The sequence below is a fragment of the Garra rufa genome, chromosome 15 (assembly GCF_049309525.1).
Source record: "Garra rufa chromosome 15, GarRuf1.0, whole genome shotgun sequence".
Classification (NCBI taxonomy): domain Eukaryota; kingdom Metazoa; phylum Chordata; class Actinopteri; order Cypriniformes; family Cyprinidae; genus Garra; species Garra rufa.
In genome coordinates, this window is record NC_133375.1 from 29,727,230 (window position 1) to 29,742,336 (window position 15,107).

General features: G+C 35.7%; 2 protein-coding genes across 3 annotated transcripts; both read left to right on the top strand.

Annotated features, from left to right (window-relative positions):
* The first annotated feature begins 1,613 nt into the window (after nt 1-1,613).
* LOC141287189 (guanylate kinase-like) lies at nt 1,614-8,459 on the top strand. 2 transcript variants are annotated; one of them, XM_073819324.1, is made up of 9 exons: nt 1,614-1,679; nt 3,896-4,011; nt 4,124-4,165; nt 4,466-4,543; nt 6,030-6,126; nt 7,341-7,479; nt 7,567-7,651; nt 7,727-7,812; nt 7,910-8,459. In XM_073819324.1, exons 2-9 carry the CDS (start codon nt 3,900-3,902, stop codon nt 7,940-7,942), a joined length of 672 nt encoding a protein of 223 aa, XP_073675425.1. In that variant the 5' UTR covers nt 1,614-1,679; nt 3,896-3,899; the 3' UTR covers nt 7,943-8,459. The 2 variants fall into 2 exon arrangements, with proteins under 2 accessions (XP_073675425.1, XP_073675426.1); XM_073819325.1 differs by lacking the exon at nt 4,466-4,543.
* Nucleotides 8,460-9,699: 1,240 nt separating this feature from the next.
* Nucleotides 9,700-15,087, top strand: LOC141287716 (armadillo-like helical domain containing protein 1). The gene is made up of 11 exons (XM_073819853.1): nt 9,700-9,905; nt 10,033-10,101; nt 10,224-10,390; nt 10,642-10,838; nt 12,233-12,317; nt 12,407-12,523; nt 12,859-12,931; nt 13,033-13,162; nt 13,257-13,334; nt 14,844-14,925; nt 15,059-15,087. The coding sequence occupies exons 1-11, from the start codon at nt 9,700-9,702 to the stop codon at nt 15,085-15,087; spliced, it is 1,233 nt and encodes a 410-aa protein (XP_073675954.1).
* The last annotated feature ends 20 nt before the right edge of the window (nt 15,088-15,107 follow it).

The following is a 15,107-nucleotide window of genomic DNA, read 5'->3' on the forward strand; positions in this document are numbered from 1 at the left end:
AGCTCAAAGTAAAGCTGCTTTGACAATCTGTGTTGTAAAAAGTGCTGTAAAAATAGATGGTGAATATTAACATTTTTAAGTTTCATCTAAGACCAGCCTAGGCTGGTTGGCTGGTCTTAGCTGGTTTAAGCTGGAAGTAGCTGGTTTTAGATAGTCTCCCAGCCTGGCCAGGCTGGTTTCAGCTGGTGGTCTATGTATGACCAGTTAAAACCAGCTAACCAGCCTGGGCTGGTTTTAGCAGTTTTTTTTTTTTCAGCAGGGTTGCTTGGAAATATATGCATAAAATATAACTTATGGTATAATTTGAATATAATTTCATTTTACATTTTCAAAATCCTATATTTATAATTGACAAAAATATTATATGTGACGCAGGACCAGAAAACCATTTTTTGAATAAATAAGCGTTCATTGATGTATGGTTTGTTAGTATAGGACAATATTTGGAGATACATCTATTTGAAAATCTGAAATCTGAGAGTGGAAAAAAATATATTGAGAAAAACCGCCTTTAAAGTTGTCTAAACTAAGTTCTTAGCAATATTACTAATATTACTAATTAAAAATTAAGTTTTTATATATTTATGGTAGGAAATTTACTAAATATATTAATGGAACATGATCTTTACTTAAAGGTTGTATCAGCGATTTCTAGCCTAAAACATAAAGTGTCAATTTCAGCTGACCTTTCTTCACGATCCGCTCGCTGCTTGCCCCATAAATTGTCTGTGAAAAAACCGAGTCTCTCTGGTCAGCCTAGGGTCCGAGATATGCCGAAAAAACAATCGGCACTACCAACCTTTCCACAGATAAACAAACAGTGTTCCAACCAATCAGCGTCAGGGGGTTGGTGTTGTGGACTTTCCTACTGGTGCAGGGATGTGAGGGAGGCGGAGCGAAAGTCCACAACACCAAACCCCTGACGCTGATTGGTTGGAACACTGTTTGTTTATCTGTGGAAAGGTTGGTAGTGCCGATTGTTTTTTTGGCATATCTCGGACCCTAGGCTGACCAGAGAGACGCGGTTTTTTCACAGACAATTTATGGGGCAGGCAGCGAGCGGATCGTGATGAAAGGTCAGCTGAATTTGACACTTTATGTTTCAGGCTAGAAATCGCTGATACAACCTTTAATATCCTAATGATTTTTGGCATAAAAGAAAAATCTGTAATTTTGACCCATACAATGAATTTTTAGCCATTGCTACAAATATACCCGTGCTACTTAAGACTGGTTTTGTGCTCCAGGGTCACATATAATTAGAGTTTTGCCTTATTTAAATTATTTGCAATGCGTTACAGGAAAGACTGGAGCTAGTTGTCATACTTTTTACTTATATAGTTATTTATAGACAGTATAGATATATAGTTTTATGTAGAACATTTCTCAGGCTGGATCTTAATGAGGACACATAAGTCTTGACTACACATACCTTTTGAACATATTCACCACTATTGCTCAGGAACAACAAATGATTACGGCTTTTCAAAGTTTAGTATGATTAGTAACCTCTTATCTGTGTCATAACAACAAATACACAAGACCTGCAATTTGATTGGCTGAGAGTAAACAGAGGAGGTGGTAATTGTCACTGGCTTAAGCTGTGGCAGTAAGTCAGTGAGTTACATACTCTACACACACTTACATACTCACTTCACCATCTAACCTGCACAGACAAGGTAAGAGCTGTCTTTGTTTTTTTTGGTGTTCAAAATTTAGAAGTCAAAATGGATCATTTATTGTAATGTAAATGGTTTAAATAACAAAAGTTTTTTGCATGAAATGTGATGAATCTGAGAGAATAGTGGATGCACATATTAGATTTTTATTTAATTTGCAGAAACATATCAAATAAATTAGCATTAAAATATTATATAGAATACATCTGACAGTGAATTTTAGTTTGAAATTCCATATTGTCTTGAAAATATAAGCACACTTTTAATGTTCTTATATTTTTAAATATCTTAAGCCAATGTAAGACAAACACTGGAACATACAGTAGCCAGAATATGTCATCAGGGAGATTTGATAAACAGAGAACAGACAACATGAACAAACTGCTAGGAGGCAGCTGGATATTTATTCTAGCGTTTTCCAGATCAGATTGTGAGTCCAGTTGGTTTGTCTAGTCTCCAGCAGAGTCCCTAAAAAATGGACCGGACATGATTCCAGACAGACACTGTAGAAAACATTAAGACAGGCACCAGGTCACTGGGCCCTTGTCATTAAGCTTAGATTCTGCGTAATCCTCTTCACTGGCCTAACTTGACTTCATTAAGATACTTTCATGGCACTTTACATGAACATGCAAATCCTTAGCTATCACATAAATGCTTAGTGAAAGACATAGACTCTCCAAAAAAGTTTGTTTTTAAAACTTCACAACAGAACTTTATCAGTTTCGAGTCGGCCAGAACATCCCCAACACATTAACTTACTTTAAAAACGTCTATGGTTCCAATCCGTTTTATAAAATATGCAAAACAAATCCATAAATACGGTACAATGTTTCTTTGTCAGGAAATAGAGTTGTATTGTTTTGTTTTACTTCATGTGCCCTGTTCTCCATTACAAGACCCAGTCCACAGACCTCAAAACAGAATCACTAATCACCCGGATCAGTGGATTAGTTCCTGAGCTTCTCTTTTGGAGAGACGCAGGCGTGCAATAGGCTCAGTGTCTGCCCATGTCAGCTTCTCTAGCTTATAGCACTCTCTCTCTCTCTCTCTCTCTCTCTCAGATGGGCACCAAGACAAAAGCTTCCTACTTGACCTAATCCATGTTCAATATGGAAGGTTTTTGTTTGTTGTGATTGAATAATAAAGACTTGTATTTAAGATTTAAGTTTGAAATTACACTTCCGTTGCGCTACGGTCGTCCCGAGTTCGAAACCCTTGCTTGAGGACCTTTCCTGATCTCACCCCCCTCTCTCTCTTACTTTGCTTTCTGTCTGCTCTACACTATCCTTTCAAAATAATAACAGAAATACACTTACATTTTTTTTTATTTAATGTGTAATATATTTTATTTTACTTTACCTTGTTTACGTTTTTGAGGATGAAGTCATGTCACGCAACCTTATGTGTTAGCATCTGTCTTGTTGGCTGCTATTGTAGTGACAGATGGATTTACGCCTGTAAACTGTAGAGTCTGATTGAACACTTGGCTTTTGATGTCAAAAGATACGGGAAGCATTTCACCTGACTTGTAAAAGTTGATATGCCTGTTTTATTTTGCTGTTCTAACTGCATTTAATTACACTACCTTTAAGTTTTCTTTAAGAATTATTATTTTTTTATTCAGCAAGGATGCATTAAATTGATAAAATGTGACAGTACAGATATTTATGTTACAAAACATTTATTTTCTTTAAATACTGTTCGTTATAACTGTTTCTTAAGCAGCAAATCATCATATTAAAATGATTTCTGTAGGATCATGTGACACTAAAGACTAAAGTAATGATACTGAAAGTACAATGAGTACTGAAAAAAAAATTATATATGTATAGAAAACAGATATTTTAAATTGTAAATATATATTACAATATTGTTTTTACTGTAACCTTTGAACAAGATCTCAAAATCTAATTATGAGATAACAAGCATCAAAGTTTGATTTCAACCATTAATTTCACTATGATTTCAATTCTGATGTGGCCTTACTCAGGCAATATCAAGGTTATATTTTCACAGAATGTTCTTTACCATATGAAAGATGATTTTATGTAGAAGACATTAAAAAAAGACTTTTGGTGGGTTTTCACAGCCACAGTTAAGAAATTTTTTGACCTGCACCTCACGGAAAACTTTGTTGCATACAGTAGGTTAATGGCTTAAAACATTCTAGTACACTTTAACAAACAAAAATACCTGTTTTGATTGTCTCACAGAGAAATGTCAGGACCCAGGCCTGTAGTTCTGAGTGGCCCGTCTGGAGCTGGGAAAAGCACACTGTTGAAGAGACTGATGAAAGAATATGAAGGGGTTTTTGGATTCAGTGTCTCCCGTATGTAACATTACAGACAAATTAGACAGATGCTTAGACACAAGACAAGTAACCAAATGGCAAGAATGCTGGATATATAATTTGATATACCTTGATCTCCTTCTTTCTACAGACACCACCAGAAATCCTCGGCCGGGAGAAGAAGATGGAAAAGGTAGGGCAGAATTTCTCACTTGACAAGTATAATAATTGAGATGATGTCAGATATAAGTTCAGAAACAGGCTAAATAACAAATTCAAATGTATACCTACTTGCCCACAGAAAGAAAGGCTATAAAATTAGCAAGTGGAGCATTGAAAAAAAGGCTTACATTCCCATCCAATTCGAAAGCCCCCTTTACCCTGCTTCTTACTCCCAAGTGAACTGTTTAGATTCATTTCCAAACATTTCGACATATTTCGCTGGGGTAAATTTCTCTTTTTATTCCCCATGTGCCTTTGTTGTTTTCTCTAGGGCTGAATTGTCTCCCAATGCTTCTGGGGGCTACATTACTTCCTGTAGCAGACGTCCTGTCCTCTAAGACATCCAAAGGTGTAGATTTGGTTTTCATTATTGGTCGTAATTGGTTCTTACTGATTATTGGCATATCTAATGCGATGGGAGAGTAATGGGGGGTTACTTTCATCTTTCTCAAATCTGAAACTTTGTAAGCAAATTACACTTTAGGCCTGAATTACAAAGATATGATTGTGGACATCACATGAATGCCAGTGTGCACTTTGGAGTAAAAAGCCTTTGAAAATAGCCCCCTGTGATCCCTAGGTTTTCCATGTGATGCAAAGTATTGACATCACTTCCCCACAGCACAAATGTGACCCTGGACCACAAAATCAGTTTTAAGTAGCATGGGTAAATTTGTAGCAATAGCCAAAAATACACTGTATGGGTCAAAATGATCAAATTCTCTTATATACCAAAAATCGTTAGGATATTAAGTAAAGATAATGTTCCATGAAGATATTTTGTAAATTTTCTAAGGTAAATATATCTAAACGTAATTTTTGATTAGTAATATGCATTGCTAAGAACTTCATTTGGACAAATTTAAAGGCAATGTTTTCAATATTGTGATTTTTTTTTTTTGCACCTTCAGATTCCAGATTTTAAAATAGTTGTATCTCGACTAAATATTGTCAACAAACCATACATCAGTGGAAAACTTATTTATTCAGTTTTCAGATACTGTATAAATCTCAATTTCCAAAAAATGACCCTTATGGCTGATTTTGTGTTCCAGGGTGACAAATATTCAGAGATTAATTATTAGCATTGCAACAGAACCTTAAACTTATTTCTGGGACATTTAATGGACATCTTAAGTAGTAATAGATCACAAATGAACTAATTCTGCACATTTGTACACAAGTAAATTCAAATAAAACAACAGTTGGAAAAAAGGAAAGCAATACAGAGATTTTAAAAGATTATTTTAACTATAACCAGCCATTGCTAATTGTATTGTTTTGTAATTCTTACGACGTTTTTCCACAGACAAATGTTGTTATGCTAATGGAAGTCTCTATTGCAGTGCTGCCACGGATGATGTCAGTGTTTTGCTACCTCCTGTAGTTGTGAATTGTTTGTCTTGTGTTGCCTGCAGAACCATTGCGTCCCGCTTTAGATCCCCTCTGATGTGCTGTTAAGGAGTTAAACCGTCAGAATGGTATGAATTCAGCAACATGCAGCCCTGGAGCTTTCTCATGGGCTTTACGAATTTTTTTTTTTTTAAATGAAATTATAAACGTACTTTATGCGCAAACACAGTTATTTTATACTTAGTTTAATTCAAACCATTCCCGTTATGTAATAATAGTTATTAACTCTTTTAACTATCATACGAACGGAGATTCTGAGATAAACATTTGGCGCCCCCTGCTGAGCATGACGAATTTCAAATAAACTCCCTTTCAGCTCATTTGATGACTAGCAACAGACCAGCTTACAATGTATTACAAATCAAAATTTGCTTGGTTAATTTAATCTAATTAATCTTCATTCATTTCTGTCCTCAACCCAGATTACCACTTTGTTACCAGAGTGAAGATGCAAGAGGGAATAGACAATGGCGAATTCATTGAAAATGCAGAGTTTTCTGGGAACATGTATGGAACCAGGTACGTTTTATTTCATAACCTGGCATATGATATGTGACCCTGGACCACAAAACCAGTCATAAGAGTCCATTTTTGAGATAAATTAGGATTTATCACCATCTAAAAGCTGAATAGATAAGGTTTCCAATGATGTATGGTTTGTTAGGATAGGACAATATTTAGTCGAGATACAACTATTTGAAAATCTGAGGGTTCAAAAAATCAATATATTGAGAAATTGCCTTTAAAGTTGTCCAAATGAAGTTCTTCGCAATGCATATCACTAATGAAAAATGAAAGGAGTAGTTCACTTTTTTAGAACAAAAATTTACAGATAATGTACTCACCCCCTTGTCATCCAAGATGTTTATGTCTTTCTTTCTTCAGTCGTAAGGAAATTATGTTTTTTGAGGAAAACATTTCAGGATTTCTCTCCATGTAATGGACTTCTATGGTGCCCCCGAGTTTGAACTTCCAAAATGCAGCTTCAAATGGCTCTGAACAATCACAGCTGAGGAAAGAAGCGTCTTATCTAGCAAAATGATCGGTTATTTTCTGAAAAAAAATTATAATTTATATACTTTTTAACTTCAAATGCTCATCTTGTCTAGCTTGTTTACTCTGTGTAGAGATTAAAAAGTATATCAATTGTAAATGTTTTTAGAAAATAACCAACCGTTTTGCTAGATAAGACCCTTTTTCCTCGGCTGGGATCATTTAGAGCCTTTTGAAGCTGCATTTAAACTGCATTTTGGAAGTTCAAACTCATGGGCACCATAGAAGTCCATTATATGGAGAGAAATCCTGAAATGTTTTCCTCAAAAAACATAATTTCTTTACGACTGAAGAAAGAAAGACATGAACATCTTGGATAACAAGGGGGAGCACATTATCTGTAAATTTTTGTTCTGATGTTTTGATATATTTACGTAGGAGATTTACAAAATGTCTTCATGGAACATGATCTTTACTTAATATATAAATGGTTTTTGGCATAAAAGAAAAATCGATCATTTTGACCCATACAATGTATATTTGGATATTGCTACAAATATACCTGTGTCCTTTAAGACTGCTTTTGTGGTCCAGGGTCGCATATCTGATCCCTTTTTCCATTTTATCCCTTTAATTCAGCACAGAGGTACTTCACCGCTATCTCTTTGTCTTCATACCAATGCCCAAAAAGTAATAATTTTGAAGATGTTATTGCTCATCAAATTTACTATCACTTACAGTAAATCATCCATAGAAGACGTTCAGGCACAAAACCTCATCTGCATCTTGGATGTTGACATACAAGGAGTGCAAAACATTAAAAAGACTGATCTGAACCCCATATATATCTCCATCCAGCCACCTTCAATGGAGATCCTGGTGAGTGGATAGAAATATTTTCAGTTTCATAGTTATACAGCATTTAAATTGTGAGAAAATACAGTAAGGCGGTTTATTTTCCTACAGGAAAAACGTTTGAGAGACAGACAAACAGAGTCAGAAGACAGCCTACAGAAGCGTCTGGAGGCAGCGAGGATTGACATGGAGCTCAGTAAGTGACACTTTCAGTAAGTCGGTTGTGCTTGAGAGAAGTCCTTTATTCCCCTTGTCATTTTCTCCTCTGTAGGTAAGGAACCTGGAGTATTTGACATCGTAATTGTTAATGATGACCTGGAAGAAGCCTACGAGAAACTCAAAAGTGTTCTTATTGAGGTAAAACTATTTCATCTTTGTAAAAAGATTACATAATTTGTATTCATTTCATAAATAAATAAGTAGTAACACTGAGCTATTGGGCATTTTCCAACAGGAAATTGAGAAGGTGCAAGATGCCAAGAAATAAGAAAGGATAAACGGCACTTTTGACCTTTCTGTCTGACAGCACAAGACATGAAGCCTTTTTTCCAGCCTTGTATGGTGCAATCATGGTTTTGGTTCTCATGTCATACTCTAAAAACTCCATTCACAAATGGCTAATCAAGACAAGGGCTGTGTTCAAAAAGGTGTGTTTATAGAGAGAAAATCTATGCAGAAATGTGTAACACATCTCACTCTCAGCTGAGGACTCCTTTCTATAAACTCTCTCAAGAGCATGTTTGCACCTTGAATAATGAAGGGAGAAAACTGTATGGTAACAAACAGTTTGCTTCTTAGTTCTGTAATAGAGAATGATTGTTATCAATATATGTGATCTTTGTTAGATGCTATACAGCACATTTAATTCTTCCAAAGTTTTGAATGTATTCAGCTGAATGGTTAGTTTGAGTTGCATCTTCATGTTTCTAAATTTGTGTTGAATATAAAATAATGTAATTTGGGGTTAGCTGAAATAAAATAAACTGAAACTACAGCTACATAGACACAGCAGTTCTCAGTTATTTTTTCTGATTCTCTTTTAATGTAAGTGTGAAAATGAAGTGAAATGAAGTTAATAATCTCCTAACTAACTGTTATAAATAAGTATGCCAATATAACATCAGATGTTTTCAAACTCACGCCGTAGCGTCTGTAACTATGGCAACTGCAAACATCGGCGGAAGTGAAGGTGAGGAACATGCCGTGGTTTCTAAATAAATAACCTGTTAGCTGGTAAACAAAATGAAGTAGCTTATAAAACAGTTAAAGTTAAGGTAAGATTATCACTTTTGAATGTGCGTTTCGAAGCAAATGGGAAACAACCACCGAACGAAAGCTGTTTTACTGCTGTAAACAAAACATACGTTCGTGTTCTTCAACTTATGGAGAAATTGACAATGTGAGATATCTGAGGTTTTTGGTGAAATTCTTCGTTTATTGTCCGTTTTTATGTCCAGGCAGTTTATCTAAATGAACATTCTAAAATAATATAACGTTATAGGTCTCAAGCACTGTATCTCATATGTGTATGGCACATTTTGATAGACAAAATGTTTTATGTGTTATGATTTCCTACGTCTGAATGTATTAAATATATACTACCAGTCAAAAGTTTTTGAACACTCACCAAGTCTGCATTTATTGCATCCAAAGCACAGCAAAAACAGTAAAACTTTGAAATATTTTTACTATTCAAAATAACTGTTTTCTATTTAAATTTTTTTTTAGAAGTTAATTTATTCCTGTGATTTCAAAGCTGAATTTTAGCTTCATTACTCCAGTCACATGATCCTTCAGAAATCATTCTAATATTATAATTCGCTGCTCAAAAAACATATATTTTTATTATATTGAAAACAATTTTTTTCAGGTTTTTTTTTTTGATGAAGAGAAAGTTCAGAAGAACATCATTTATATTGTCTTTATCTATAACACTATCTATAATGTCTTTATCATCACTTTTTATCAATTCAAATAGAAAGCAGTTATTTTAAATAGTACAAATATTTCACAATATTACAGCTTTTTCTGTATTTCAGATCAAATAAATGCAGGCTTGGTGAACCAATGAGAATTCTTCAAAAAGCATTAAAAATCTTACCGTTCAAAAACTTTTGACTGGTAGTGTCTCTAAAGTCTTTGTTCTGGATCTATTAATGACAGTCTCTGCTGGACAACACTAATATATTTGTACCAAAGCTGATATTGTTCATTGTTACCCACAGTCTGTGAAATGCTTGAGTCATGTCTAGCAGTAAGGAGCAGACCTCCGTCAGTCAGGTGATGTGTTTCCTCCATGAGTGGGATCAGGGCAGTAAGACGGTGCGCTGTCGAATGCTAAGTGACTTTCTGGCCAAGAACACAGGAAAGACGTGTCCTGAACTGGAGCTTGAGTTCGCTCAAGTTGCCAGCCTGTTCCTTGCTCGGCTCACTGCCTGGATAAGACTAACGTATCCACACACATTCTCTAAAAAATTAGATACCTTATGAATATCTGACTAAAACTTAAACAAGCTTAACTGTGAGATATCAGTCATGCCAATGCCATGTATGCCTCCTTACATTTTTTATCTCCAGCTATATGTTTGGAACATGCCTAGACCTTCAGTTGAGAGCAGTGGGAGTTTTCCTCTCTGCCAATAGCAGGTAAAAGACCAAATGAAAGCTGTGAATATAATTTTAGTGCTAGATGTCAAGCATGCAGTGTTTTTCAAACCGCAGAAAACTCAAGTCTATCCTAGCTTCATTTTGTTTGTTTGCACGATCAGTCATCAGTACATGATGGAGTTTCTAGAAGTGGGTGGAGTGCTTACCCTGCTTGAGATTCTAGGACAAGACAAAATCAAAGACGGGGATAAAACCGAGGCTCTTCGCCTGCTCCAGATCATCGCCAACATGGGCCAAAAATATAAAGAGCTTATCTGTGAAAGCTACGGTACTTACACAGCACGACTGCACAACAAACTACTAATCAAAAAGTGAAACAGCTCCAGCTCATTTTTCATTAAGAGTCTGCAACATTTCCATGAAATATTGTGAGGTTAAAACCTTGTATGATCCAATCTGGATCCATTTTGAAGGTTAGGGATTTTGACAGGCAAGCTCTGACAACTTTATGTACACACACACATATACTGGCTCATGAACTGATTTCAGCTCTCGCATCTGTTTTTCTCTGATTGACAGGTGTGAAGGCCATAGCTGAATGTTTGGCCAAATCGGAGACAGAGGGGACTCAGGAGACTGCCGCCGCCCTGCTAGAATCTTTGGCCCATGGAAACCCCAAATACCAGAATCAGGTGTACAAGGGCCTGATCGCCCTGCTGACCTGCACTTCACCAAGAGCACAGCAGCTTGTTTTACAGATCCTACGTATAGTTCAGGTACAACAGTGTTATAGGATGATAATCAGCAGCAAATGAGTCTTTAAAGGGATTGTTCACTCAAAAATGAAAATTCTGTCATATTTTTGATGAAATCTGAGAGCTTTCTGACCCTGCATAGACAGCAATGCAACTACCACGTTCAAGACCCAGAAATGTAGTAAGGTGACATCAGTGGTTCAGCCATAATATTAGGAAGCTATGAGAATACTTTTTGTGTGCAAGGAAAACAAAAATAACTTTATTGAACTTTTTTTACTCTTCCGTGTCAGTCTTTGCCGTGCATTCAATACCACATGGAGCTGGCACTCTAACACCATTTTCCATTTTAGCTGTTTTGCAGCTCACTTTAATTGTCTTGTGATGTGACAAAATATTTTTTAAAAGTATTTCACATAAAAGATGTTTACATATAGTCCACAAGAGAAAAAAACAGTTGAATTTATAAAAATGAACCCGTTCAAAAGTTTTGATTCTTACCTGAATGATCCACAGTTGTGGATGAGTTTGGATTGTTTGTCCTGAACACTTAAACTGTTCACTGTTTTTTTCAGAAAAATGCTTCAGGTCCCACAAATGATTTGGTTTTTAGCATTTTTGTGTATCTGAACCCTTTCCAATAATGACTGTATGATTTTGAGATCCATCTTTTCATACTAAGGATGAGTGAGGGACTCGTATGCAACTATTACAGAAGGTTCAAACGCTCACTGATGCACTAGAAGGAAACACAACGCATTAAGAGTGAAGGCTAAAAACGTTTTGAATTTAAAGATCAAGGTAAATTTAACTTATTTTCTCTTCTGGGAAACATGTAAGTATCTTCTGTAGCGTCTGAAGCTTAGTACTAAATGAAAAAAAAAGATATTTTGCAAAATAAGAAAAATCTATCTTCATTCTGTTCAAAAGTTTACACCCCTGGATCTTAATGCATATTTTTTCTATCTGGAGCATCAGTGAATGTTTGAACCTTCTGTAATACTTGCATATGAGCTCCTCAATTGTCCTCAGTGTGAAAAGATGGATCTCAAAGTCATTGTTGGAAAGGGTTCAAATACACAAAAACCTAAGAATCTGTGGGACCTAAAGGATTTTTCTGAAGAACTGCCGGCAGTTTAACTGTTCAGGATAAACAAGGAACTCATGAACAACTAAACATCTATCACTAAACAAACAAAAAAAAAAAACACACACAGCTGTGGATCATTCAGGTATTAAGTATTAATATTATTACGTCTTTTATGTGAAATTTCTCATTCAGCTCAGTACTAAAAAAGCATGCATTTTGTATGATCCGTCTTACTTTGGTAAAATAATGAACATTTTGAAGTTTCTGCAAGGTGTATGTAAACTTTTAAGCTCAAATGTATATAATTTTCTTTTGTTTTGTCCAGCCCATTGTAAAAACAGCCCATCATAGCATAGTGGAACCCTTACTGAATCTGCTGAGGTCCCTACATTTAGAAGTGCAATATGAAGGCAAGTGTACTTTTCAAATGTGACATTATTTGTTGTTTACCCAACTGTGAATCCCACCATTTCATTTGTACTTTTATTTTAACTTCCAGCCATAGAACTGATAACAGTGCTCATGCAATCAGAGGTTAGACCGGCTCTGCTCAGGGGTCTGGTGGTTTTTCTCAAACCAACTAAAGACAGAAACCCCAAACACAAGATCCTGGAGGGTATGATCTATTGCTCATTTTCTTTCAATTAAAGCAAGGCATAAAACTTGTGTAATTCCCAAGGTATGTGTTGTTTGCAACTGAAACAGTGGTTCTCCAATAACAATACTGCTTCGCATTATGTTCACGTTGCAGTGTGGAGACGTCCTTAATTCAACCTCCCAATTGTTACCTTTTGGGCATTGTAATTTAATTTGGAGCAGATGTAGACGAGATGAGAAACAAACACAGATTGTGGCTTGAATTAGCATCTTTCTCAGTTATTGATTTGTCTGACATAAGAGTCATAAACAGTCCTGTGTTGTATTTGAAATTCAAGTGAATTGTTTTGTTAGATCCAGAGGTGGCCAAAATGACTGATTTACTCCCTGTGCTTCTCCAGCAAGCAGCTTCTGCAAAAACCATCAGGTACTCTAAACAATGGATACATTTAAGACATACCGCATGGAAAATATTATATAACTGATCTGTGTTTATTATGTACGATATATATTGACATGATGTTACAGGATTCTGGCACAGAGAAGTGAAGATATATCCAAAGAGCTGCTCTCTCTCAGAGTGATCCATCACTTACTGTATGCAATGGGGAATCAGGAACATGCAGATGCCCAGAGACAAGCCAGCCTGGCTTTGGAGGTACAATTAAAACTGCATCAGCCATAAGTAAATGCAATATTGGACAAGCAATAGACCAATGAGAATCTGATATGAATGTGTAATGTCTGTTTAGCATTTCGTGCGCATGTATCCAGTGGTGGAAGAGCATGTACGCAGAGCCATGGGCACTCGACTGTTCGAGTCTTTTATGGTGAGGTCTATATACAGTTGCACTCAAAATTATTCAACCCCCGATAGACTGCAATACTTTACAAATACAAGTTTTCTGAAGATCCAGGATTTTATAAAAAAAAATGCATCTACAGCAGTATATTTGCATATTAAAAGTGATAATGTCAATATATAATGTAATGTTTTTGAGTTATAGGATTTTTTTTAACAACACAGCTATGTCATAATTATTCAACCCCTATTCAACATTGCTGTTTTTAAGTCACTTATTTTATGGTAGGTAACACAATTAAGCCTTTAGAAACTTTATTAAAAAATACAGAATAAGCTTGGGCTGTTACACATACATACATTTAGCCCATGCATGCACTGAAGTTGAGTAGCAAATATGGCAAAGTCAACTGAGCTCTCACAAAAGCTATAGAGAAGAGATAGTTGTATTATATTAGAAAGTCTAAGCCAACATTAAGATTTCCAAGACATTATAAGTTCCTAGAGACACAGCTGGCAGCCTTATTCCTTGGTTTAAAATCTGTTGTACCAGAAAATATATGAGGGTGTTGAACCAAAAAGCACAATATCATAAAATGTTTGATTAGAGCAACTTAGAAAAACCTGCAATGTACAGCCAAATGCTTGCAGGATGACCCAGACAAGTAAGGCCTTCATGTTGAGGCATCTTGCCGAATCCCACTCTTGACCAAGAAGAACAAAAAGGCTGACTTGAACATGCTAAAATTCAGTTGGATAGACCTGTGGAGTTCTGGAAGAATGTTTAATGGAGTGATGTGACCAAACTGGAAACAAAGCAAAGCTAATAAGCAGAAGGTGAGGTAAACCAGTCCTATTATGGGGGTGCTTTTCTGCTGCAGCAAGTGGAAATCATAACTGTATGAAAGAGAACATTGATTCTTTGAAGTATTAGGCTATTTTGGCAAGAATGTGATGCTTTTAGTGCAAAGAAGACTAAAGCTGATGATCAGTGGGCTTTCCTGCAGGACAGCCATCCCAAAGTAAACATCCAAATCTTACTTAAGCTTGGTTCAGGGTTCGGTCATGTTCATTCGCATTAAATGTTGAATTTAATGAAAGCAGTGGTAATGTGAAAACCAAAGATTATCAATGATCTTAAAGCTTTTTCAAGTAAGGAATGGGCCAAGATTTCAGTAGAGAGGTGACAGAAAGCGCTTACAGGCAGCGTTAATTAGAGACTATAAAGAATAAAAGATCCTGCATCAAATTTGGCTTTTGGTGGTTGAATAATTTTGAACATGAATGTTTAGAGCCAATTTAATTTTTTTTTTATTATTATTCATCAGCTTTACATTCTCAGAATCACTCCAATGTGTATAAATAAACTTTTTCCAATAGTTAACTGATGCCTTTGTTGAATTGTCATAAACTTTTGTAATCTGCAGCAAAATGTCAAGGGGGTTGAATAATTTTGATTATATATATAATATTAAATTATTTTAAAAAAATCAGTAGTTGACTTTAAAGTGAGTGTTTGTCTGCATGTTGTTTACAGCACAATGCTGATGTCCTACATTTGAACATGGATGACATTCAAGCTGACATTTTACGCTCAAATAAAGTAAACATTTCATGTGGTGAGTTGACAAACCTAGAGAGACACAGCTAGGCTTTATGTTTTTGTCTTTATTTGAAAGTCACAAGTGCTTACCTTTGTTATTGAAAATGATTGTATAATACAATGTCTGTGCATTTGCCCTTTTTCTACAGTGCTTGAGGAACAGAATTCAGATTCTTGAACACAGCTTGAAACAACCTT